This window comes from Oncorhynchus gorbuscha, linkage group LG12 (genome assembly GCF_021184085.1).
Source record: "Oncorhynchus gorbuscha isolate QuinsamMale2020 ecotype Even-year linkage group LG12, OgorEven_v1.0, whole genome shotgun sequence".
Lineage (NCBI taxonomy): Eukaryota > Metazoa > Chordata > Actinopteri > Salmoniformes > Salmonidae > Oncorhynchus > Oncorhynchus gorbuscha.
The window spans coordinates 40977908-41004327 of NC_060184.1; the positions used below are offsets into that span (position 1 = coordinate 40977908).

The following is a 26420-nucleotide window of genomic DNA, read 5'->3' on the forward strand; positions in this document are numbered from 1 at the left end:
TACACTTAACTAATACTCCATCTTACTTGCCAGCCAGCAGTGCTGCCTCCTCGCCAACTCAAGGTGGCCGTAGAACCAGCTACACCCCCTCTCAGGCATCCAAACAGGACAGTTACCGTGACGATGTCGTCAACCTCCAATTAGAAGACGTGACCAAGGAGCCGACCACACCCACTCAGACTACATCTGCCCCGCCCACCTCCAGGCGGACACGGCCCCTCACCAAGACACGCTCCTATCACAGCATCTTCTCAGATGTGAGGGGCACGGTCAGGAACAGGGCGACCAATCAGCGACTAGGAGCCGGTACTGCTCCAGCCAGAGACAAGGGGAGAAAGACAGAAGCAGAGGATGAACAGGAGGAGGAGAACAAAACAACAGAAACCACTCGAGACGAAGAGGAGGAGAAGCTCACTAACGAAGATGTGGAGGAGAAGAAAGAAGCAGTGACTCAGAACAATGTTGTTCCTTCTACACCTGAGGACAATGGCTACGTCAGAGGGAGAGGTAAAGGGAAGGATGTAGATGAGCCCTCCAGACCCAGCCTCAAAACAGAAGTTCCCTCATCAGAGGGCACCTCATCATCCTCTAAACCCTCCTACCCTCTCCGCAAACCTCTCTCTGGCAGACGCATCAATTCTGGTCGAAGACCATTCTCCCGGACATCAGTCTCAGGGTCAGTGTCCCAGTCAAAGACACAGGATGCAGAAAAGGACAGCGCCTCCTCATCCTCCTCATCTTCTTCGTCCTCCAGCCCATCCCCCAACGAGGAGTCTGCAGCCATCAGGAAGGATGACACTGTCACCAACTACTCCGAGGGCAAAAAGACATACAACCAGCCAAGTGCCACAGCGGCCAAACCCTCCACCTCAACCCCTACCCCAAACCAGACCGTCTCAGAGCCCAAGACCGAGGCACCATCTGTGGGAAGAGGATCTGCTCTGCCGGGCCGTGGATATGGTTATGGCAGGCGGAAACCCGGGATCCTGTCTCGAGGGAATCCAGATGGCCAGGTTCTTAATGGACTCATCAAACCTGGGTCAGACTCGACTTCCGCCGGCATGTCCCAGTCCACTCTACCAACCAAAGGCAAGATCCCAGAAACATCACACACTCATGGCTCACACACTCCTAGCACACAGGACTTAACACATCACCAGGACAATAATGACTACAACAACTACAAAGTCACAGAGGCAGAGGCCACCAAAGAAGAAGAACCCATTTCCAGTTCCCAGACCATTTCCACTAAACATTCTTCTGAGGACAGGAAACAGGACAAGAGAGAGGAGGGAGGGAGGGGAGATAGGAGAGGGGATGGAGGGAGGGGAGACAGAAAAGTACAGGAAAGGAGGGGAGAGGATGGAGGGCGTGAAGTCAGGAGAGAGGAGCGAGGGAGAGGGGACAGGAGAGTAGAGCGTGGGAGGGGAGAGAAGAGAAAGGAAGAAGGGAGGGGAGACCGGAGAGAGGATGGAGGGAGGGGAGACAGGAAAGAAGATGGAGGGAGGGGAGACAGGAAAGAAGATGGAGGGAGGGGAGACAAGAGAGAGGAGGGAGAGAAAGGAGACAAGAGAGAGGAGGGAGAGAGAGAAAGGAAAGAGGAGGGAGCGAGGGGAGACAGGAGAGAGGAGGGAGAGATGGAAAACAGGAAAGAAGATGGAGGGAGGGGAGTCAAGAGAGAGGAGGGAGAGAAAGGAAACAAGAGAGAGGAGGGAGAGAGAGGAAACAGGAAAGAGGAGGGAGTGAGGGGAGACAGGAGAGAGGAGGGAGAGATGGAAAACAGGAAAGAGGAGGGAGAGAGGGGAGATAGGAGAGAGGAGGGAGGGAGGGGGGAGAACTACTACAACACCCCAGCTCCCCCACCTTCCAAGACACCTGCTCCCCCTGCCTCCAGGATTAACCCCTTTGTGAAACGGCACCAGAGCAGGTTTGGAACAGGGATGGGGAGCAGTAGCAGGGTGTCTTCCCCCCGTGCGGACGGGAGGGTTCCCTGGAGCAGGACAGCCTCCTCATCCTCTGTTGGGGCTGGAAGACCCATCCTGAGAGGATTCCCCTCTAGGACAGCTGCCTCGGGGGCAGCATCTGCCTCAGGGGCATCAAGGACCTCTGCAGTGCAGGAGACCAGTGAGGATGCTAAAAAACCCTCCACCCTCTATCCGTTAAAGAATGGGGTGGGGGCTGGGGCACTTAAACCCTCTCTGCCCAACAGGAATACTGTTCTAGGTGAATCGAGGAATCCCATCACCTCCTCTTCTTCTTCTTTCTCCTCCAACTCCTCCTCTAGTAGTCGTAGGGACACCAGTGAGCCCGTCCACAGAGGAAGCAGCACCAGGGAGGACAGCAGTAATGACCATAAGGAGGACTATCTCTACAAGGGGAGTAAGGAGATGTATGAGTGGAATGAGAAAGTCACAGACCCAACCACCGCCCCCAAAATTATTGCCACCACTACCACTGCCACCACTACCACTACCTCAGCCCCAACTACCGCCCGCAGGGTGCCCCAGAGTAGGGCCATCGAGAGTGTGGACAGGGAAGCCACACCTGGTAGAACCAGGCCCGGTTTCATCCCCGGTTCTACGCTCCCCCGCCGTACCATTATAGGTCCCAACGGGAGGGTGCGATCTCCCCTGCTCATAAACAGGCAGACAGGTTCTAGGTTCCCGCTTAGAGCACAACCAGCACAGAGCACACGGTTAGGTTCCTCAAACGCAAACACATCATCTTCCTCTTCTTCCTCTTCCTCCTCTAGTCTGTCGCAGCCAGATCACGAGGTTAGCGGGGCCGCTAGTGTTAGCACTGGAGGCTCCTCCCCTTCCCTCTCTCGCCCCTCCCACAGACAGACCTCCATTGGCAGCAGCCAGGGATCTCAAGGCTCCTCTTCCTCCTCGTCATTCTCATCCAGAGACTCTGTGGTGGGCCAGGGTACAAGGACACGCTACCCAAGCCGGTCAGACCCCCATCTCAGGAGTAAAACCCCCAGTGGAGGCCTCAAGCCCGGCTACGGAAATGGTCATGGAAATGGTAAAAATGGCCGCCCCAATCTCACGGCGACCAGTGACAAAGAGTCCAGCACATCCAATGACAACACCAAACCTAATGGAAGAAGGTACATCACTGGGCCTGATGGAGCCAAGTGGGTATGTGTGTCTGTGTCTCGATACATTTTATTGCAAAGTAAAGGGGATTGAAAGGAGACATTTCATCTACAACGTTAACCATTCTGCGGACTCTCCGTAATATGTTTCCCTATGACGTATCTCCAACCCTGGGACGTGTTCTATTCTCCAGGTTTTGGACTTGGATAAGGGGGTCCTGATGAACGAGGATGGCAGGGTTCTCCAGGACTCTCAGGGCCAACCCAAGAGGGTGGTTCTGGGAGAGGACGGACGCACCATCTTTGGTGAGATACTGTCAACTAATACCTTCTCTTATATTGAACACTGTTTCTAGGAGTATTAAAGGTCTACATTCCTAAGAGCTTTGTAATGTGTTGGTATATAAAGACACTTTGTCCCCCCCTATTTATTCCTCCTTAGGAGAACGGGAGATATCACACTTACGACACAGACCCATACTGTTTTGTTTACACAGATAGATAACTGATTGATTGTTCTCCCCTGCTAGACCACCAGGGCAGCCCATTGGTGAACCAGGAGGGCCAGGCTCTGTTTGGTCACGGACGGGAAAGCCAACCGGTGGTCAACCCCAAAGACAAGTTCCTGACTGTGGGTGGCAAACCCATCGTTGGCCTGGACCGGGCTAAACCAAGGACCATAACCACAACCAGACCTCCTACCACGACCACACCTGAACCGACAACGCTACCAACCACCACTGAAATGTCCACAGAGGAGACTATAACCATGCCGGTGTTCCCAACCTGTCCTCCAGGAACATTTTTGATCAGGGATGATGAGGGATTCCCAATGCTGGATGCTGATGGCATCCTGGACTGTTATCCTGAAGGCAAGTCTGACTAACGCTGACTAACACTTCTGTATGTACTGTCAGATTACTAGTAGTGTTATAGTAATCAAACTAGTACTATCATAGTAGTAGTACTAGTAGTAGTTGTAGCTGTTGTAGGGCCAGTTTCCCAGACCCAGATTAAGCCCATTCCAGAGGGGTGTACTACGACGCTAGCTAGATCTACTCAGGTTTTTATGAAGCTAGCCAGCTTCAGTTAGCTTCACATTCCAGTTCAGGCTTCATTCATGTTACGAAGGAGGATATTTATCCTCTATCTTCCGTTAATTCCAGCCAGGCTTGTGACTGCGCTTGTATGTCGCAAGTGGATAATCCCAGCAAGTCAAACGACACTCTTCATTTGACAATGCTGAAACACCAATCCATGTCAGAGCCACATTTTCATTTTTGCCAAAATCAGCATGAAAGAGAAGTTACCTCGCATATTCAGCAGGCTATTGTCACGTATTATAGTCATTCAAAAGTTTTACTATCCGTGAAGTTTCAAATGCATCCTATCGTTACTAAATGTGTCAGGTGATAGATATTTTAATAAAATATTTAATCAGCCGTCTTCCTCAAATTAAGCGGATGATGATGCAATCTTAGTCAGAGGGAGGGAATCTGATGTAATTGGCCCTCAACTCGTGGCTCAGACAGTTAGCTGTGAGTTAGCCTTCCCCGGAAGTTACAGCTAAAGAATTCAAAATTGACCTGGCTAAAATGTGGGCCACCTTCGTGTCATCAGTTATCCTAAAATGAACTCCGAATTGACCAAAGTTAGCTCACTAAATAATTTATCCTGCTTCTTAGTATACCTATCTGGATTTATGCACTTTCAACTGAGAATGATTTTCAGTCCAGGACTAGGCTTATTCTGAGCTTGTACGATCTATTACATTTTATGCAGGCTAAAAAGCAGTGGATCAGAATAGAGTCTGTCATCAGTTAGTCTGTGAGCTGTTGTTGTCTACCATCTCCACAACATACTGATCATAATAAGTAGAGAGCCCTGCAAGATCTGGCCAGGCACCTGGGTCCAAATACTTTTTGAAAAATGTTCAAACACTTTGAGCATTTTTCTTAGCCTGGCTGGAGTTGGCAGGCTAAAGGCTGGTTTTCAGTTGGTCTCTCAACATGTCTGTAGACAGTTATCGCAATAACATCATGAACATCCTACTGTTGCCGGAAATCAAACTTGTCGTTGTCGTTATGAGAAAGTGTGAACACAAAAACGACAGGCTGTATGACATCAGCAGCCTGGTGGTCCAAAATAGCATAACTGGAGTATTTTAACACCAGTAAACCCATCTGTTTAAAAATGTGTTTGCTACAGTGCATTCGGAAAGTATTCAGACCTCTTGACTTCTTCCACATTTTGTTACGTTACAGCCTTATTCTAAAATGTATGAAATATTTTTTTCCCTTATCAATCTACACACAATACCCCCTAATGAAAAAGCAGACAGGTTTTTAGAAATTTTAGCAAATGTGTAAAAAAAAAACGGAAATATTACATTTACATAAGTATGCAGACCCTTTACTCAGTACTTTGTTGAAGCACCTTAGGCAGCGACTACAAGCTTGTTGTGGTGGAAAAAGTACTCAATTGTCATACTTGAGTAAAAGTAAATACACCTTAGTAGAAAATGACTCAAGTAAAAGTGAAAGTCACCCAGTAAAATACTACTTGAGTAAAAGTCAAAAAGTGTTTGGTTTTTAATATACTTAAGTATCAAAAGTAAATGTAACCGCTAAAATATACTTAAGTATCAAAAGTAAAAGCATAATTCCTTTCAAATTCCTTATATTAAGCAAAACAGGTGGCATGATTTTCTGGTTTTTCATTTATGGATAGCCAGGGGCACAATCCAACACTCAGACGCCATTTACAAATAAAGCATTTGGGTTTAGTGAGTCTGCGAGATCAGGAGGCAGTAGAGATGACCAGGGATGTTCTCTTGATAAGTATGTGAATTATTTTCTGGTCCTGCGTAGCATTCAAAACATAACGAGTACTTTTGGGTATCAGGGAAAATGTGTGGAGTAAAAACAACATAATGTTCTTTAGGAATGTAGTGAAGTAAAAGTAAAAGTTGTCAAAAATATGAATAATAAAGTAAACTACAGATAGTCAAAAAAACAACTTAAGTAGTACTTTAAAGTATTCTCACGTAAGTACTTTACACCACTGCAAGCTTGGCACACCTGTATTTGGGGAGTTTCTCCCATTCTTTTCTGCAGATCCTCTCAAGCTCTGTCAGGTTAGATTGGGAGTGTCGCTGCAGAGCTATTTTCAGGTATCTTCAGAGATGTTCGATAGGGTTGAAGTCCAGCCTCTGGCTGGGCCACTCAAGGACATCCAGAGACTTGTCCCGAAGCCACTCCTGCTTTGTCTTGGCTGTGTGCTTAGGGTCGTTGTCCTGTTGGAAGTTGAACCTTCACCCCAGTCTGAGGTTCTGAGCACTCTGGAGCAGGTTTTCATCAAAGATCTCTTTGTATTTTGCTCCGTTCATCTTTTCCTGGATCATAGCCAGTCTCCCAGTCCCTGCTGCTAAAAAACATCTCCCCAACAGGATGCTAACACCAGCATGCTTCACCGTAGAGATGGTGCCAGGTTTCCTCCAGACATTGTGCTTGGCATTCAGGCCAAAGAGATCAATCTTGTTTTCATCAAACCAGTTAATCTTGGTCTGAGTGGTCTGAGTCTTTAGGTGCCTTTTGGCAAACTAAAACCAGGCTTTCGTGTGCCTTTTACTGAGGAGTGGCTTCCATCTGGCCACTCTACCATAAAGGCCTGATTGGTGGAGTACTGCAGAGATGGTTGTCCTTCTGGAAGGTTCTCCCATCTCCACAGAAGAACTCTGGAGCTCTGTCAGAGTGACCGTCGGGTTATTGGTCACCTCCCTGACCAAGGCCTTCTTCCCCGATTGTTCAGTTTGGCCAGGCGGCCAGCTCTAGGAAGAGTGTTGGTGGTTCCAAACTTCTTCCATTTAAGAATGATGGAGGCCACTGTGTTTTTGTGGACCTTCAATGCTGCAGACATTTTTTTTGTGCCTCGACACAATCCCGTCTCTGACTTCTACGGACAATTCCTTCAACCTCATGGCTTGGTTTTTGCTCTAACATGCACTGTCAACTGTGGGAGCTTATATAGACAGGTGTGTGCCTTTCCAAATCATAGCCAATCAGTTGAAGAAACGGGATGCATCTGAGCTCAATTTCGAGTCTCATAGCAAAGGGTCTGAATACTTATGTAAATAAGGTATTTCTGATTTTATTTTATTTTATAAATTTGCAAAACATTTTTAAAACCTGTTTTTTGCTTTGTCATTTTGAGGCAGTGTGTGTAGATTTATTTATTTGATTGTATCCATTTTATAATAAGGCTGTAACGTAACAAAATGTGTCAAGTGGTCTGAAAACTTTCCAAACGCGCTGTATATATCAATCTAGCAAGCCAGGTAACTAAAATCAACTTTCTAAACAATGTTTTGGTTTAGTTTTAGCTTATTAGCTAGCTATCTATCCAGCTTCTTAAATTTAGCAAATGTATTCATAATTGTAGGAAAATAAATTCACAACGAGATCATTATTTACAAGTTAATGGCAAGCTAATTACAGAAAATATTGTGCGATGACTGTGACGAAATAAAAGCATGGCATTCTACCTGGGAATTTTAGAACTTGTGCACTCATTGCAGTCTGTCAGGTAACCATGGCAACAGACCAAGCAACAGGGTCAAAGTTGAACTTTTTTCATCTGCCTGCAGCAAGGAAAATGACAGTCGTAGCAACAGTCTACAGACATTCCACAGGAGTATAAATGAAATGTTGCTTTGAACAGTGAGACTTGTCGCATTCTAACTGTCTCCATACATGTCGATAGACAAAGTATAAACCAGCCTGAAGATTGTCAGGGTTTGCAGTTTTGGGACTATTCTATTGGTGCCATCAGTTGTATTCTTTTTATTATTTTTAATAGTATTTGAATCCAGATCTGATGGGAACCACATCAGGGCCAGCCACATCTGGGCCAGCCACACCCTAACCCATTCCCTGAGCTAAGCAGTTAGTCTCACTACACAATTATATTTACCACAAGACACACAATTAACACACACTTGTTAGCAATTTGTGTTATTCTTCTACAACACAGACTGTCAAAGCAAGTCAGGGGGAGAACAATATATTTATTCAATGAGAACAAATCAATAGTTGTTATGCTGGAAAGTAGATGGTAGATGGTCATTCTTCCCTGGCCTCAATGTTTCTCCTTTGAACAAAGAGACAGGATGTAGTTTATACCCAAGCCTAGCCTGTGGTTGTTCAATTAGAATTCCTTGCCGTAAAATTGGGCCAATGGCCAAGTATTCAGTTTCAGGCTCAACGTATAGACAATTCAGACCAATGAGAACTTGCCACATCACATGTAGGTATGAGTCCCAGACTGGAATTCTACCCGTGTCCCTGACCCATTAATCTTCAGTTCCCCATGACAAATAAACTATTTCCATTGATCATTCATTCGCCAATACAGAAAAACAACTATCTTCCATTGATCGTTAATTCCCTCTTGACCTTTAGTTCTCTGCGTTGTGTATTTATCTTTGAATATTCTTACACGTCCAAACACACTTTTATGGCTTAGACCTAAGTGTTCCGTAGGGATTAACACAGTACAGACTCAAAGCCCACATTCAGACACATACATAGTATTAGGCTCTTATAGGGGTTATTGTAACAAACATACACCCAAAGGCAGACAGCCATAAGTCATATGTTTTCCAAGGGAATAACCATCCCCAGTTGTTTTGAGTTTACTACAAGGCAATTGAGATGACTAAGAACAAATAACGGAGGAACACTTCTTAACTCAAAACAGTGCACCATTTTTTTTCCACCGTCAACTTGAAAGTTTGTGCTGGAGCTAGAAAGACAAGTGTTACTGTGTGTGTGTGTGTGTGTGTGTGTGTGTGTGTGTGTGTGTGTGTGTGTGTGTGTGTGTGTGTGTGTGTGTGTGTGTGTGTGTGTGTGTGTGTGTGTGTGTGTGTGTGTGTGTGTGTGTGTGTGTGTGTGTGTGTGTGTGTGTGTGTGTGTGTGTGTGTGTGTGTGTACAGTGGTTTCTGGTCATGCTATAGCCTGTCTCACTTCTCCTACAGAGGAATCCTCGGGACTGGAAACGGACTCTATGGGTATGGTTGCCATGTTGTCGGATGCTTTAGCCATTGAGGAAGGTACCCGGCTGAGTAATCGCTACGTACCGACGGCCGTAGGGCTGGGCCTGCCTGCCTGCATTGTTTCTTTCAATGTTTATCTAACAGTTCATCTGTTTGTTGATTGTTTCCTCTATTTGATGTTTCCTTGCCTGTGGTCTTTTCGATGGTTGGTTGTGTGTTTGTTTGGGTTGGGTTTGGGTTCCTTCCATCATCGGCTGTGTTTCTGATGTTTTATCTGGCCAACTCAACTCAACCGCTACAGTGTCTGTGAACTGCATTACTAACCCGGAGAGAATGCGCTGGCATGCTCTACTGTACTGTTCTGCTCTGTGATGTTGCTGCATGTGATGATGACTTGTGATGATTTACACTACATAACCAAAAGGTATGTGGACACCTGCTCGTCGAACATCTCAACCAAAAATCAGCAAAGATTGACACCACTCCAGCCGACACTTGGCATTGTGCATGGTGATCTTAGGCTTGTGTGTTGCTGCTCGGCCATGAAGTTCCCAACGAACACAAATTTGAAGGGGTGTCCACATACTTTTGTATATAGTATATAAAGTGTATCATGTCATGTTATGGTATACTGGTAATGCATGGTCATTCATGGTTTCAGTGAATGGAGGAACTGTGATTATGTTATGTTTGGTAAGCATACGCCATGATGTTATAGTTTGATTAGTGCCATGAGAAAACTATTGCTCGTACAAGCACCACTCGACAAATTGCATCCCAATATATTCATAGTGTATCCCTGCAAGGCTGTGTGTGAGGCACATGATGGTGTCATGCAGAGGTCCGTTGGCACGCCACAGGCCAGAACGCCTGGTGCTGCTGGAAGTAACTCATTGATTTGAATGACTTCACTGACTTAATCCTTACACATTTGTTAGGCTCAGAACCATGAACATTACAGTAATCTACTGCGAAACGGGCATGATGTTCAAAAGCCGGTGCCTCAGGAATGGAAAGATATTGGCAGCAAAACATTACACAGGAAGAACTTGCCTTTTAAAAGGAAAAAAACATCAAGGTCATTTCCAATGATATCACACTCATTTCAAGAGCTATTGCATGCTTATTTACATGCCAATTACAAAAGTCTAGTGCTACATGCAAAATGTCACACGGACTAAATTCAGTGGTATTTGGATTTAGTTTGTGTCCCTTTTTTTCCTAGATGAGTTGTTGTGGCAGACGACGCTGCCCCCCACGCTGCCCCCCACCACCACTACGACAGACCACCCCACCCCTGAACCAGACACCAGGCCCTTCAACAATAGCCCCTCCAATGAGTTCGACCTCACCGGGAAGAAACGCTTCACAGGTAGGCTACGGTATGGAGAAAAATGATAACAGTAGTATGCGCAATGTGTGGGAGCATGCTTGCTTGCATGTATGTGTGCCTGATTGGGTGAATGCACCTCACATGCACGTGGGTGTGTGCTTGTAAGTGTGCTTGAGCTGTTTGTGTTTGAGTTTGACAAACTATCTATCTCTCCCCTACGTTGATGTAACATACCACATACCACTTGCGGTTATTTCAGCATCACTGTCTAAGAACTTAGCCTTGTCATCTGTGGATTTAGACTTTACTGTTTCGAACTTAACACTGTCATCACACCCCATTACCCTTATCTATATGATGGATCTCAGTTTAAACAGAGCTTAACCTCTTCAATCATACAGTAGTGAGTGATTAAACAAAAAAAATAATAATAATAATGGGGGGAAGCTTCTGTGAAGACCCTCTAAATGCCAAAGAGAAAGGCCGTTTTTGTTTCGTAACATAAATAATGTTCATCCAGGCATCCAGCTGAAACACCTGCATGCGTTTGTGTTTGATTGAGTGAGCGTGCTCGCATTTTAAGTGTGTGTGTGTGTGTGTGTGTGTGTGTGTGTGTGTGTGTGTGTGTGTGTGTGTGTGTGTGTGTGTGTGTGTGTGTGTGTGTGTGTGTGTGTGTGTGTGTGTGTGTGTGTGTGTGTGTGTGTGTGTGTGTGCGCGCTTGTGTTTGCGCTTGTGTGTGCGCTTGTGTGCAACACGTGTGTCTCAGCCTTATAAATAATTATAGTCCTATTTGGTGTGTGTTCAGTTTTCTTTCACGGAGGAGAAATGAACTCTGGCTCTCTATATCTTGGCTCGTTCAGTCACACATCATAAATACATTCACAGTTCTTGACTACCGCCTATATTTACATGATTACCCCTGGGCCAAGGAAAATCCCTTTAGGTGAGGGAGTGCCATCTTTGCATTGGTCTGGCAGAACCATCAGAGTTGTATCTTCTTTCAGCTAACAGATGATATCCTGAAATGACCTCTAATGTTGTTTCACCCCTCTGTGACCCTCTCTTGCAGAGATTAATGGTCAATCATGGTCCTGGAAAGCTGTCTGCATTGTTTGCTGGGTTTTGTTCCAGCCCAATACTAACACAGCTGATTGAACTAATCCAGGTCCTTGGTCTAGATTGAAGAGCATGATTAGTGTTAGTGCTGGGCTGGAACAAAGGCACACTAGGGTTTCTAAACTTGCATCTGCAAGGAGGAACCCCCTTCTCTGGTCATGGTGTACATAATACATGGGACTGGGTCTGTGTGTAAAAGTGTCACTATGACAGGTTAGAGATTTGGAGACAACGGAGTTAGTTGATAATGTTGTTGGTAGAACTAATGGTCGCACTGTAGGCCTTTGTACTTCCCAATGCCACTCGCATTGTAAGGGCCAGGGTCTTGACAGTTCAGGGTCCACATGACATGGGCGACAGTGGCAAAGTTGGATTGGCTTTGCATAGCCTAACTGTGGGGCTAGTTAGGGAACATCAATACATTTCACAATGTAAATGAGATGTTCACGTTGCACACCTTTTAGTTGTCTCATTAAATTCTTTCAATATTTTTATATGCATTTCTACAAGTTATAGTTGGTCAAAGGTTTTTAGGGCATTGACATTTAAAAATATTTTCCCATGTACATTGTGTAATTTACGGATGGTCCCTGAGCATTACGATCAGGTCGCATGCAGCTGTGAGCCATTTTAATGATTACTTGGGTACTGCCAGCTGTGGGCATGTGGGCAGGATTGAAATAAACCCAACCCAAAGAAAGCTATTGCGGTACCTTTCATTCCGTGACATGCCATTTTTTCCTAAATATCTCGCAAATCTGTTTTGGATGAGACTGACTGTATGACCAAAATTACCCTATTTGCACTTTGTAGTCAATTTTGAAACGAGAATAAATGTTTCTGACTCATATCAATGCTACGTAAAGCTGTTTCCAAAAGGAGTAGTTGCTTACTACATTCAGTTGCTCTTGAAGCGTCCTGCTGTCTCTTTACCATTCTAAAGTGCTTGCTTTGGCCTCGTCTGTCTCCTCCTCTGTCTGCTTTATCCACATCCACTCCTATCGCTGGAAAAACAGACTGAAACCCCCACACACTGAACAGGAATAAAACCAACATCTCTGATTCCCCATTCCCCGTTAAGTTCCCCATTGGGGCGGCAAGGTAGCCTAGTGGTTAGAGTGTTGGACTAGTAACCGGAAGGTTGCGAGTTCAAACCCCCGAGCTGACAAGGTACAAATCTGTCGTTCTGCCCCTGAACAGGCAGTTAACCCACTGTTCCTAGGCCGTCATTGAAAATAAGAATTTGTTCTTAACTGACTTGCCTAGTTAAATAAAGGTTAAATAAAGTTAAAATAAAACATTTAAAAAATCTCTCTCCTCCCTCCCTCCTACTGTCTCTCATGAAGGAGCCTCTCAGTGGTTGTTGGGATATACATCCTTGCTGAGCCATCAGAGAGTGCCACTCACATCTCCCATGTGAATGTGTTGGCGTGGCATAGTTGGACAGTACGCTAACCGACGGGTCTCAGTAACAGCAGTGTTATCTGGTATTGTTCACTATGAGGACCTGAGTTCGAAATGTGTCAGTGATATTGGACAGCCTTCGAAGCAAGACCGGCGGATCCGGCCTTCTGGCCCACGAGCCCATTCAATCCGGCCTAGGGGAGGTTTGTGTAAAAACATTATTACAAACAGGTCACTCTTCAATGTTTAAAATAGATAGAAATGATGTAGAATAGGTCCATTATAACATTGTCAAATAACTGCCCTTATTCTGGCCCGCAAATTTCTTTTGACGAAGAAATCTGTCTGCAAAAAAATCTGTTGAACCCTCTGCTTAATTTTGCAATTCCGATGTGGCCCTCGAGACGGAATTATTGCCCATCCCTGAGTTGGGCATTACCACCAATTGGCACAGAATTGGTTCCAATTGTTTGGCTGGTGCACGATGCTTGAAGCACCAGAGGCATGTGTGCTGAAAATGGTGTAGGCTTATGTGTTGACAGCACTGGATGAACGTCTTCTTTAATTACCATATTATTACATTGTTGTTACAACATTGGCCCCTGAACCAGGTCATTTAATCCAGCTAAACTATCCGGTGAGCCGAGGCCGGCGGACGCACAGCAAACACATCTGAAGCTCATTACATCTATTATAGAAATCCTAAGACAGAATGAAATAGAGTAAGAATAACAGTGAAATAATGAAAAAATATGAAACCCGCTGATATCAGCAGTGAGAGGAGAGGTCCCAGACGGCCAAACAAGGAGACCTACTCTCTCATATTTACGAGTTTAATATATCAGATCCAACACAGCAGCAGCCAGCTTTCTGACACGTCCACCATTCCTCTATCTGGAGGGGGTTTGACCATGCTAACTCAATTGACCAATCGTGTCAGTCAACTGTACTGGCGCCAGACAAAGGGTATTGGGTTCCTCTTTACAGGCCGACACATGTTATCTGAAGAGGGTATGATGTAAGTGAATAGAGGGTTACAAAAGGGAAGAAAAGTATAAAGTTATCCTTTCCCTTATGTTCGATTTGGCCTACACCGTTTATGTTCCGGGTCAATTTCATAAATATATGATTTTAACCTCTCAAAATGTATTTTCCAGTAGCTGAGAATGTCCTCTTTCATATGTTTTCCCCCCCTGAGTTGATAGACCCAACTGTAAAAAATGTTAAGTCAAATGTTTGAATACTGTACCAAATTCGTAAATCCATCAAATTACTACGTACATTTTTATGACATTTATGAAATGTTTTGCTAGAATTCAGATCACTGTCCCTCGGCCTCTGAACGTCGCAGGGAAAACAAACGTATATCCTTGTGATCATCATGGATAGATCTTTACTGCACATAATACCAATTGTCTCTAGAACAAAGGTCAAGGTCAAATTGTCTTGAAGGGGTAGTGTTGATTAGTATTGATCAGCCTCTCAGCAACATAGGGAAATTATACATGAACTTATATCTACAGTATGTGATAGGACAAACCGTTCAAAGGTTATATAGACCAAGGTCAAGATCAAATTGCAGGGGTCAAAGGGGTCAAATTGAACCAGAAAATTATGGATGTCGCTACCAGGTCAACTTTTTTTGTTTTCTTTTAAATTACATGTTTTACAAGTTTGAGACCCATACTTAGAAAAGTAGATGAAGGGTCATGGTGGAAAATTACATGAAATAGTATTTTAGTGATTCCAAACTGTTCCGGAACATAAAGGAAAGGGTTAAGAGCACTACATCTACTTCCTCAGAATGTAGTAGATCAAAAGATATATATAGAAACACTATAGAAGACACAATATCTCAAAAGTAAGATGCCATGTGGAAACAGACACATGTATACATCTAGAAAAGCACATACGCAGACAGACACATACATCAGAGTGTCCAGATATGTAGCTGTAAGGACATTATTAGATGTAGTTGAAACGTTCTCAAATCTATTGTATTCTTTAAAAAAGGAGAGTAGAAACCTTGTAGCCCTGTTGGACAGTGTCTGTTGGCTACAGTTGCCTGTCCCGAGTCGTGTGGTGGGGTGGGACTGAGTCCAGCCAAATTCCCATTCCCATCCCAATCATACTGAGAATTCTGGGAGTTTTGGAAGTGTTCACAGCTGTGTATGGATCCAACTGGCACTACAGTAGCTCCCACGGACATGAAGAACAACAGAAATACAGACAGAAAATCACCCAATGGGGAAGAAGAATGGGACCAGGGGTCTCACACGACCTGTTATGCTACGCAAGATCACCCACTCTGACTTCTCCTGAACTCCTGACAGAGGGAACCCTAGTAGACTCAGTTATAAACGGAATAGATTGTAATATGACACTTTATTGCCCACCAGCAGATGTTAAAACATTGCCTTCTTGTATTAAAACCTCTATGCAGTCTTTTTAATTAAATCATTTTAAATCATCACTGTGTGTTGAATAAATAATCATGTCATAAAAATAACTCCAAATTAAATTATTTTCCTGAGTGTCCTTTTGCCATGGAAATGCTCAGTCTGATCGTGTGTGGGCGTGTCGATGCAAATTTGAAGGCGGTATATTTATATACACAACCCTTATTGGCGAATAGGGTCATTTAGAATCTAGAGCCTACCCCGCCTACACCTTCAAAGTAGTAGGATACATAAGCAAATAAAAGATGACTGGTCATTGGTCAGAATGATCACATCACATTGTGATGTCGTTGATCTGGGCCAAAAACTCCATCCCACCTGAACAGATTAGGCATGATCATAATTTTCACAATTTCAACCTCATAGTGTGGAAATGTCATTAAAAAAAACATGTATTTAGCTGCACTGCCTCTTCAACATAATTATTTTATTGTTCAGTAAAAATGTAGACCGAAGAATACATTGTGCTCTCCCAAGGGGTTTCTTGGTTGGTGTGTAAACCCAGCAATGATTGTAAACAATTTATCAACCATCTTGCTGCTTTCCCATCCCTCCCTGTCATCCCTCTCTCCAGCTCCGTATGTGAACTTCATCCAGAAGGATCCGGGCGCTCCGTGCTCGCTGACGGAGGCTCTGGAATACCTACAGGTGGACGTCCTGGAAAACCTGCTCAAGAAAGACAGCCTGGCTACTAATCAGAAACAGCCGCCCAAAAACAAGCCCCACAACATCACGGTGGTCGCCATGGAAGGCTGTCACTCATTCGTCATCCTGGACTGGGCCATCCCACTGAAGGATGACATGGTGTCAGGTGAGTGGACCACAATGTCACACAGGGTGACTAGCAAGCTTGGCCACATAGTGGGGTGTACTGTAGATACAATGTGAGAGGTGTGAAGAGTATTCTGTCAGTGCTTCAAGCAGTTAGTGTGCACTTATGCTGCAATTATTCTGATCTTCTTTCACTAATTAGTCTTTTGACAAATCAGATCAACTCTTAAAAAGATCTGATGTAATTGATCAAAAGACATATTAGTGGAAAATATATCAGAAATGGGATCCCTCTGTAAAGGTAGCCTATGTCTGACTTCAACTTTTCTATCCTGACCCATTTGTTATGGTTTTCAAAGGATCATAGCAGGTCAGCAGACATAATCGAATTATCACGTTAAAGGTAAGACACAGGTGCAGACAGTGTCGAAATAACAAAGTTTATTATTCGAACAGGGACAGGCAAAAGAACAGGTCAAGGGCAGGCAGAGGTCAGTAATCTAGATTGGTGGGTCAAAGGTTCAGGATGGTAGGCAGGCTCAGGGTCAGGGCAGGTAGGCTCAGGGACAGGGCTGGCAGCATGGTCAACAACGGGGAAACTAGGAAACAGGAACACTCGTGAGACAAGAGCAGAGGGAAAACCACTGGTATGATAGACGAAACAAAACAATCTGGCCACAGACAAACAGAGAACACAGGTATAAATACACATGGGATAATGGGGAAGCTGGGCGCCACCTGGAGGGGGGGTGGACACAATCACAAAGACAGGTGAAACAGATCAGGGTGTGACACAAACTAGTCAGCTGCTCGTTAGATTTTAGGGAGTCACCCAACCCCCAATGTTTTCGACGTCAGTAACCGAGTTTTGAGTACTGTAAAACTATATTTGATAGATCGAGGGATCCAGTGTGTAATGAGTGTGTCTTGTGAACAGTGCTTCAGTCAGAGACATGGGTTCAGTCATCCAGAGAGAAGCTGTGTGTTACCTTTGGCTCGCCAACAGAAGCTCCTAGTCCTGGAGAGGGCTGGGACATTCTCTGATGTCTAAACCACATAGTATTGCAGACCTGCACCACGTTCTCTCTCTTTCCCACTATTTCGATCTCTCTCTCATTTCAATATACAGTATTTAACGTCTTTGCTAAAAATGGATGCAGTGCCTTAAAATGTATTCCAGAGATACATGTACATACATTTCCTCAAATGCATGTAATGTTTGTTATGCCTGACAATATTCCAGAAAGGCATGGCTATGACATCTATCTACAGGGTGGCCAAAGGGGTTCCTAATTCGCCTTCTTAAATTACTCTTTACTTATTGATCAATGAAGACAATTGTTTGGGTCACCAAGCCAAAACTTTGCCAGTGATATAAGTAATTTAAATTGTGATGGTGAGTAAAAAAACAAATATGTTGGATGTCACCTAATTTTAACATTCTGTCATAAAGAGTACAAGTTCAACTTGATAAAAAACACACTCTTAAAAACTGTAATAAAAAGTGTGACTAGTACGTGCCTCTAGTATCACGGGCGCTAGGCTGTAAAAAAATAAAATAATGTATAATCGTTTTTATCGATTTTAATAAATTATACATTGTACAACGCTCCACAATATGTCAACGTGTAGGTCTAGGCTTTGTCCTTCCAATGAGTGGTATTATATGGCTCTACAGTGTATGGTTAGTGGTGTTATGGTGTGTTCATAACCAAGTGGGAAGTGGGAATTTACCACATCTGGGAAAAATTGAACAGAAATAACTAGTTAAATCAGCAATGAATCCTCTTGTGACCGGGGGAATTGAAGCTTGTTGTGTGCAACAGGAAGGGGCATTTGAATACAAGATTCAAAATAGTAATGTCAATTGGTAAAACATTTCTGGGTAACAGGGTTGATGTGTTATGCTCAACACGCTCAGTTTTTCACCAAACAACACCAGAAAATTGTCAAAAAGTGTAGAACCAGCTCACCTGCTTTTACTCTATGATTTGAGTATTAGTTGGTCAATGTTAATTAAAAAAAATGTTTTTGACTTTGTTTATTGAATTTTCAACACCAGCATTTACAAAATAATTGCACTTGTAAGTTATTTGGTAGTAATATAAAACAACTCAACACATCAAAGACAACAATAGAGCAAAACAGAGAGAGAGACAGACATAAAAACATACAAACACCAAAAAAAAAATAATAATAATTTAAAAAACAAGAGAAAAAAAATATATATATTGATACAGTTGTTATAGGTCAACAAGCACAGATAATAACATGTGAGATGTCATCACTAATATGTAAATATACATCACTCTGGAACTGCAGGAAAATGTAGTTGTTTAACATTTTTATTTTACCTTTATTTAACTAGGCAAGTCAGTTAAGAACAAATTCTTATTTTCAATGACAGCCTAGGTTGGTTTCTGGAAAGACATCTTTAACACACTCTCAGAATTAAGAGTGTGGGTTAACTGCCTGTTCAGGGGCAGAATGACAGATTTGTACCTTGCCAGCTCGGGGATATGAACTTGCAACCTTTTGGTTGCTAGTCCAACGCTCTAACCACTAGGCCGCCGCCCCATAAGAAAATATAAGAAAAGAAGGGAGCCCATATTGCATAGAATTTGTCTACAGACCCATTGAGTGTGTGTTTAATTTTTTTCAACTTTATGCAATTCAAAATGGATTTAATCCAAAGAGTATGAGTAGGAGGTGCAGAGGATTTCCATCTATGTAACATTAATCGTCTCGCTAACAAAGTGAGACAGGCAATTACATCCTTTTTAATTTTGGTCAGTTGTATTGTAGGTAAGTATTCGGCCCCCTTGAACTTTGCAACCTTTTTCCACATTTCAGGCTTCAAACATAAAGATATAAAACTGTATTTTTTTTGTGAAGAATCAACAACAAGTGGGACACAATCGTGAAGTGGATTATTGGATATTTCAAACTTTTTTAACAAATCAAAAACTGAAAAATAGGGCTTGCAAAATGATTCAGCCCCCTTAAGTTAATACTTTGTAGCTCCACCTTTTGCTGCAATTACAGCTGTAAGTCGCTTGGGGTATGTCTCTATCAGTTTTGCACATCGAGAGACTGAATTTTTTTCCCATTCCTCCTTGCAAAACAGCTCGAGCTCAGTAAGGTTGGATGGGGAGCATTTGTGAACAGCAGTTTTCAGTTCTTTCCACAGATTCTCGATTGGATTCAGGTCTGGACTTTGACTTGGCCATTCTAACACCTGGATATGTTTATTTTTGAACCATTCCATTGTAGATTTTGCTTTATGTTTTGGATCATTGTCTTGTTGGAAGACAAATCTCCGTCCCAGGCTCAGGTCTTTTGCAGACTCCATCAGGTTTTCTTCCAGAATGGTCCTGTATTTGGCTCCATCCATCTTCCCATCAATTTTAACCATCTTCCCTGTCCCTGCTGAAGAAAAGCAGGCCCAAACCATGATGCTGCCACCACCATGTTTGACAGTGGGGATGGTGTGTTCAGGGTGATGGGCTGTGTTGCTTTTACGCCAAACATAACGTTTTGCATTGTTGCCAAAAAGTTCAATTTTGGTTTCGTCTGACCAGAGCACCTTCTTCCACATGTTTGGTGTGTCTCCCAGGTGGCTTGTGGCAAACTTTAAACGACACTTTTTATGGATATCTTTAAGAAATGGCTTTCTTCTTGCCACTCTTCCATAAAGGCCAGATTTGTGCAATATACGACTGATTGTTGTCCTACGGACAGAGTCTCCCACCTCAGCTGTAGATCTCTGCAGTTCATCCAGAGTGATCATGGGCCTCTTGACTGCATCTCTGATCAGTCTTCTCCTCCTTGTATGAGCTGAAAGTTTAGAGGGACGGCCAGGTCTTGGTAGATTTGCAGTGGTCTGATACTCCTTCCATTTCAATATTATCGCTTGCACAGTGCTCCTTGGGATGTTTAAAGCTTGGGAAATCTTTTTGTATCCAAATCCGGCTTTAAACTTCTTCACAACAGTATCTCGGACCTGCCTGGTGTGTTCCTTGTTCTTCATGATGCTCTCTGCGCTTTTAACAGACCTCTGAGACTATCACAGTGCAGGTGCATTTATACGGAGACTTGATTACACACAGGTGGATTGTATTTATCATCATTAGTCATTTAGGTCAACATTGGATCATTCAGAGATCCTCACTGAACTTCTGGAGAGAGTTTGCTGCACTGAAAGTAAAGGGGCTGAATAATTTTGCACGCCCAATATTTCAGTTTTTGATTTGTTAAAAAAGTTTGAAATATCCAATAAATGTCATTCCACTTCATGATTGTGTCCCACTTGTTGTTGATTCTTCACAAAAAAATGCAGTTTTATATCTTTGTTTGAAGCCTGAAATGTGGCAAAAGGTCGCAAAGTTCAAGGGGGCCGAATACTTTCGCAAGGCACTGTATCTACCATGGGGATCTGCGATCACATTAGAATGGTATCGATCTGTGAAGTAAAATAGATTGATCGTGAAGACATCACAACTATGAAATAATACATATGGAATCAAGCAGTAACCAAGTAGTAACCAAAAAAGTGTTAAACAAATCAAAATATACTTGATATTTGAAATACTTAAAAGTAGCCACACTTTGCCTTGATAACAGCTATACACACTCTTGGCATTCTCTCAACCAGCTTCATGAGGTAGTCACCTGGAATGCTTTTCCAACAGTCTTGCAGGAGTTCCCACATATGCTGAGTACTTGTTGGTTGCTTTTCCTTCACTCTGCGGTCCAACTCATCCCAAACCATCTCAATTGGGTTGAGGTCAGGTGATTGTGGAGGCCAGGCCATCTGATGCAGCACTCTATCACTCTCATTCTTGGTCAAATAGCCCTTACACAGCCAGGAGGTGTGTTTTGGGTCAGTGTTCTGTTGAAAAACAAATGATAGTCCCACTAAGCGCAAACCAGATGGGATGGCATATCAGTGCCGAAAGCTGTGGTAGCTATGCTGGTTAAGCTTACCTTGAATTCTAAATAAATTACTGACAGTGTCACCAGCAGAGCACCCCGCAACACCATCACACCTGCAAAAACTTTACGGTGCAAAACTTCATGGTGGGAACCACACATGCGGAGATCATCCATTCATCTACTCCGCGTCTCACAAAGACACGGCGGTTGGAACCAAAAATCTATCATTTGGATTCATCAGACCAAGGACAGATTTCCACCGGTCTAATGTCCATTGCTTGTGTTTCTTGGTTCAAGCAAGTCTCTTATTATTATCCTTTAGTAGTGGTGTCTTTGCAGCAATTCAAACATGAAGACCTGATTCACACAGTCTCCTCTGAACAGTTGATGTTGAGATGTGTCTGTTACTTGAACTCTGTGATGCATTTATTTGGGCTGCTATCAAAAGTGCTGTAATTTCTTATCCTCTGCAGCAGAGATAACTCTAGGTCTTCCTTTTCTGTGGCGGTCCTCACGAGAGCCAGTTTCACCATAGCGCTTGATAGCTTTTGCGGCTGCACTTGAAAAAACTTTAAAAGTTCTTGACATTGACTTGCCTTCATGTCTTAAAGTAAGGATGACTGTTTGAGCTATTCTTGCCATAATATGGACTTGGTCTTTTACCAAATAGGGCTATTTCTGTATACCAACCCTACCTTGTCACAATACAACTAATTGGCTCAAACGCATTAAGAAGGAAAGAAATTCCACAAATGTACTTTTAGCCAGGCACACCTGTTAATTGAAATGCATTCCAAGTGACTACCTCATAAAGCTTGTTGAGAGAATGTCAAGAGTGTGCAAAGCTGTCATCAAGGCAAAGGGTGGCTACTTTGAAGAATATAAAATATAAAATGCATTTTTGGTTACTACATGATTCCATATATGTTGTTTCATAGTGTTGTCTTCACTGTTATTCTACAATGTAGAAAATAGTAAAAAAAAATATTTAAAAAACTCAACTCAATTTATCAAATATTTTGATAAATACATGTGAAAATGTATCTGAAAATATATTCTAAAATACATTTTCAACGTACTTCAGATGGTATTTTGAAATACGTTAAACACACAATGCATTTAAATATTGTGATATACAGAGTTTGGCCAGGCGGAGACAATCACCACCTTCCGGAGACACCTGAAACCCCACCTCTTTAAGGAATACCTAGGATAGGATAAGTAATCCTTCTCACCCCCCTTAAGATTTAGGTGCACTATTGTAAAGTGACTGTTCCACTGGATGTCATAAGGTGAATGCACCAATTTGTAAGTCGCTCTGGATAAGAGCGTCTGCTAAATGACTTAAATGTAAATGTAATATACATTTTACATACATTTATATATATATTTTGTAATATATGTTGGAATGCATTTTTTTAACACATTATTTGGCCAATATGAAATATTTCACGTTTTCTAATTTTTATTCCCTTATGGGCTGCGTTGTCAGAAAGATGAGCAAAGTAAAGAGGAAAGAAAGAGAGGGAGAGAGAGGCAGCAGGGTTGAGAGAGAATGAAAGCGTGAGGAGAGAAGGATACATACAGTAAGTGAGTGACAGGCTGCACCAGTGCTTCTGTTTTCACACTTCTGATTACAAAATATAGTCATAGAGAAAAAATGAAAGAGAGGGAGAGAAAGAGGGATCAACACAATCAGAAAGCAAGAGTGGTGCCTGCGGTAGTGGTTCCCTCCTCCTCCTCCCCTCCACCTTGAGCCAGCTGTGTTGGCCAGGCTCCAGAAAAAATATGAACACATAGGAGCTAGATGTGGCAGGGAGCACCGCCCTTGTAGAGTTTCCACTGGCTGAGTGGCATGATCTGAGCATTCCATGACCTCAGTACTCACGTACTGGCCTGGGGCTTTATGGAGGTTTACCCTTCTGTGTGTGAGAGGAGAGGCAAAACAAGAGGTGAGAAACAGAGAAACAGATTGTCTCTGTATGTGTAGTGGTTGGCAGATCCACAATGTGACTTACTGTGGCTGTCTCTAGTTTAAAACCACTGATACCTCAAATTAGTTGGGATCGTTCTTCTGCCTCCAATCACTCTCCTGTCAAATTAAATATTTCCTCTCTAACATCAGACCACCCTTACCTTGGGCTACACATCAAAACCAACATGGACACATTTTATTTCTCCTTCTCAAACTTTAAAATGGATCCATGTTTGATCCATCCCCTCTCTAACCTCTGGTGACATTTGGCCCCTGACCCACGCCTTGTGTGTGACCCCTGCAGGCTACATGGTCCACAGTGCCTCATACGATGACGTCCTTAACAACAGGTGGTCCTCCAGTGCATCCAGCGGCTCACATCTGGCTGTCGAAAACCTCAAACCTAACTCCAGGTGAGAATGCTTATACAAACAAAGGATTTGCGAGATGTTACGGCTCATATATTCTTTACCCATGTGTGTGCGTCTGGGGAGGTGTTTGCCTGCGTGTTTGCGTCTGTGTGTAAGTATTTGTAACTATAAATCAAATCAAAATGTATTCATCACATGCACAGAATGCAGCTTGCGCAGACTTTACAGTGAATTGCTCGCTTATGAAACATTCCCAGCGAGGCAGCGTTTAAAAAATAATAATACGACATAAAATAGTAACCAACATGAAATTAATCAAATAAAATAGACAAGAATGAAGCTACAGTATATACAGGGAGTCCCAGTACAGGATCAATGTGCAGAGATACAAGGTACTTGAGGTAGATATGTACATGAAGGCAAGGTAATGTGACTAGGCACCCGGATAGATACAGTAATAATTAGAGTAAAATAAAGAACAGAGTAGCAGCAGCATATGATGAGTGTAAAAGTGTGTGTGTGTGAGGGTGTGCATGCGTGTATGTATTTGTGTTTGTATCGTGCCGGTATGCGTATATGTCAGCAGAGGGTCCTCAAAGGAAGAAAGGGAGGACCATCCTCCTTAGTGGATTTCAGAAAAAAAAAACTTATATTCACATCACCAAATAATTGGTTAAAACACACTACTTTGCTATGAAGGTCTACAGTAATGTCGTGACGTGACTATCATTAATGTGATGATGGCTATTTTATCAAATCAATTAACTGTGTTTAATTATTAAATGAATCATGTAACAATTAACTCATTAGTAACTTGGGGCACAACGGAAAAAGTTTGTTTAATGAGTTACCGTTTCCCGAATTAACTAAAAAATATATCAGAATAAATCGTTATTGTCACGTTCTGACCTTTATTTCCTTTGTTTTGTATTCATTATTTAGTATGGTCAGGGCGTGAGTTGGGGTGGGCAGTCTATGTTTGATTTTCTATGATTTGGGGATTTCTATGTTTCGGCCTAGTATGGTTCTCAATCAGAGGCAGGTGTCATTAGTTGTCTCTGATTGAGAATCATACTTAGGTAGCCTGGGTTGCACTGTTTGTTTGTGGGTGATTGTCTATGTTGATTGCTTGTTTCGGCACAGTTCTCATTAGCTTCACGGTTGTTATTTCGTTTATTGTTTTTGTATAGTGTTTCAGTGTTTGCTTTATTAAAATTCATGATGAACACATACCATGCCACATTTTGGTCCTCCGATCCTTCTCGCCTCTCCTCTTCAGATGAAGCGTGACAGTTATCATATTAGTCATCCATTAATTATTATTATTACCTCATATCAGTCTCGTTCTGAACGTCGTTGACTTCAAATCTGCATGAACCCTAGTCTAAATGCCGATTCAGTGATACACAAATTTGCTTAATTATTTATTTACTAACTAACTAAATAATCACACAGAAAACAATCACACACACAGGATAGATTATACTTTGATTACTAACATAATACAATGGGAAATCCTTAGTGGATTAACCCGATATGGCGGCTTGGTACACAATGAAAAGGGAGGGGCATGTAAAGGAGAGGGAGAGACTGTAAGGATTGGACGGAGGGAGTGTCGTAAGTGGGATATAAATATCTGGATGGGACAAATGTTGGTTTGTCTGATTACAGCTGTACAGATCCTCTGGGAAGAATTAAAATTGGTTAAGGATTCTCTAGTGTCCGCGAGTTATTTACTCTGAAAAATAAGAACCTAACAATTGTAATATGAATACTTTGCACATGAACGACCGGTCATTCTAAAATAATTGCAATGTATAAAAATATTTACGTGTGTATATCTTTGTCATCTCTCTGTTGAAATCGCCCGGTCCATCTGTGGAGAGTAGTTTGATAGAAGTTTGTCAACCAGAGACTCCTTTGTGGTTGTAGCTTCTAGGTCTAACAGTGTCTGTTAGAACGGTTCCTCCAGAGATGTACCACACGGTGTTCAAAGAGGCTTTTTAGAATAGATCTTTTAGAGGTTTCTATGGTGGTGAAAGGAAACTGTGCTTTGTCTTCGGCCAAGTTTCCTAGGCTAACAGTACTTAAACAGCTGCAGACTGAATGTTCCTGTGTAGTCTTCATCTTCTTCACTCGGGAGTTTCAGAGGGTCTTACCATTTTTTGGACTTTTCATGAAGTGTGGACCAAATCCTCACGTTCTCTGCACCAATTTGTAAGTCGCTCTGGATAAGAGCGTCTGCTAAATGACTTAAATGTAAATGTCTCAATGGTTGATTATTCAGGGTACAGCTAGGATCACTTACCACACCGGCAGCGACCCGACATTTTTCGGTCTGTGGTAAATTTCATTAGCAGTCCTTTTATGCACTCTGGAAAAATGGGGCATTCCATCCTGTTGACATAATGTCTGTGCTCATGTGGACGTGGTTACTGACTTGGTAAAACTTTCTATGACAAATTTTATCTAATTTCGAAGGCTAAAATCATCTTGCTATATTTTCACAAAGAGTGAAAATTGGAGGGAAAGTTATGACAGTAGCCTCAACTAGCTTCCATCCTCTTCGGGGACATTGACTTCAATACTAAACCTAGGAAGCTCAGGAGTTCTCACCCCGTTCCATAGATTTACACAGTAGTTATGACAACTTCCGGAGGACGTCCTCCAACCTCTTAGACCTCTTGCAGCATGAACTGACATGTTGTCCACCCAATCAAAGGATCAGAGAATGAATGGGAGGCATGGGAGGTTGAGAGAGGAGAGAAAGCAGTCGATCTCTGATAGATCATCGCTTGATTGGGAAGTGTAGAGGTCTTCATAGTATTTCTTAAAAGTATTATTAATTTCAGTAGGGATTAATTGTCCTCTTACTTTCCTCTGCTTTCAGTTGCAATGCCAATACTT

At 42.8% G+C, this 26420-nt stretch overlaps 1 protein-coding gene across 1 annotated transcript in view; it reads left to right on the forward strand.

Annotated features, from left to right (window-relative positions):
- LOC123990374 (fibronectin type III domain-containing protein 1-like) overlaps positions 1 to 26420 on the forward strand; it is a 78636-nt gene that overhangs the window by 39079 nt on the left and 13137 nt on the right. Inside the window, exons 11-18 of the mRNA XM_046290939.1 lie at positions 34 to 1289; positions 1719 to 3140; positions 3292 to 3403; positions 3628 to 3969; positions 9132 to 9164; positions 10375 to 10521; positions 16036 to 16272; positions 23447 to 23555. Of these exons, the coding sequence (XP_046146895.1) occupies positions 34 to 1289; positions 1719 to 3140; positions 3292 to 3403; positions 3628 to 3969; positions 9132 to 9164; positions 10375 to 10521; positions 16036 to 16272; positions 23447 to 23555 (3658 nt within the window). The remainder of the gene's footprint in view (positions 1 to 33; positions 1290 to 1718; positions 3141 to 3291; positions 3404 to 3627; positions 3970 to 9131; positions 9165 to 10374; positions 10522 to 16035; positions 16273 to 23446; positions 23556 to 26420) is intronic.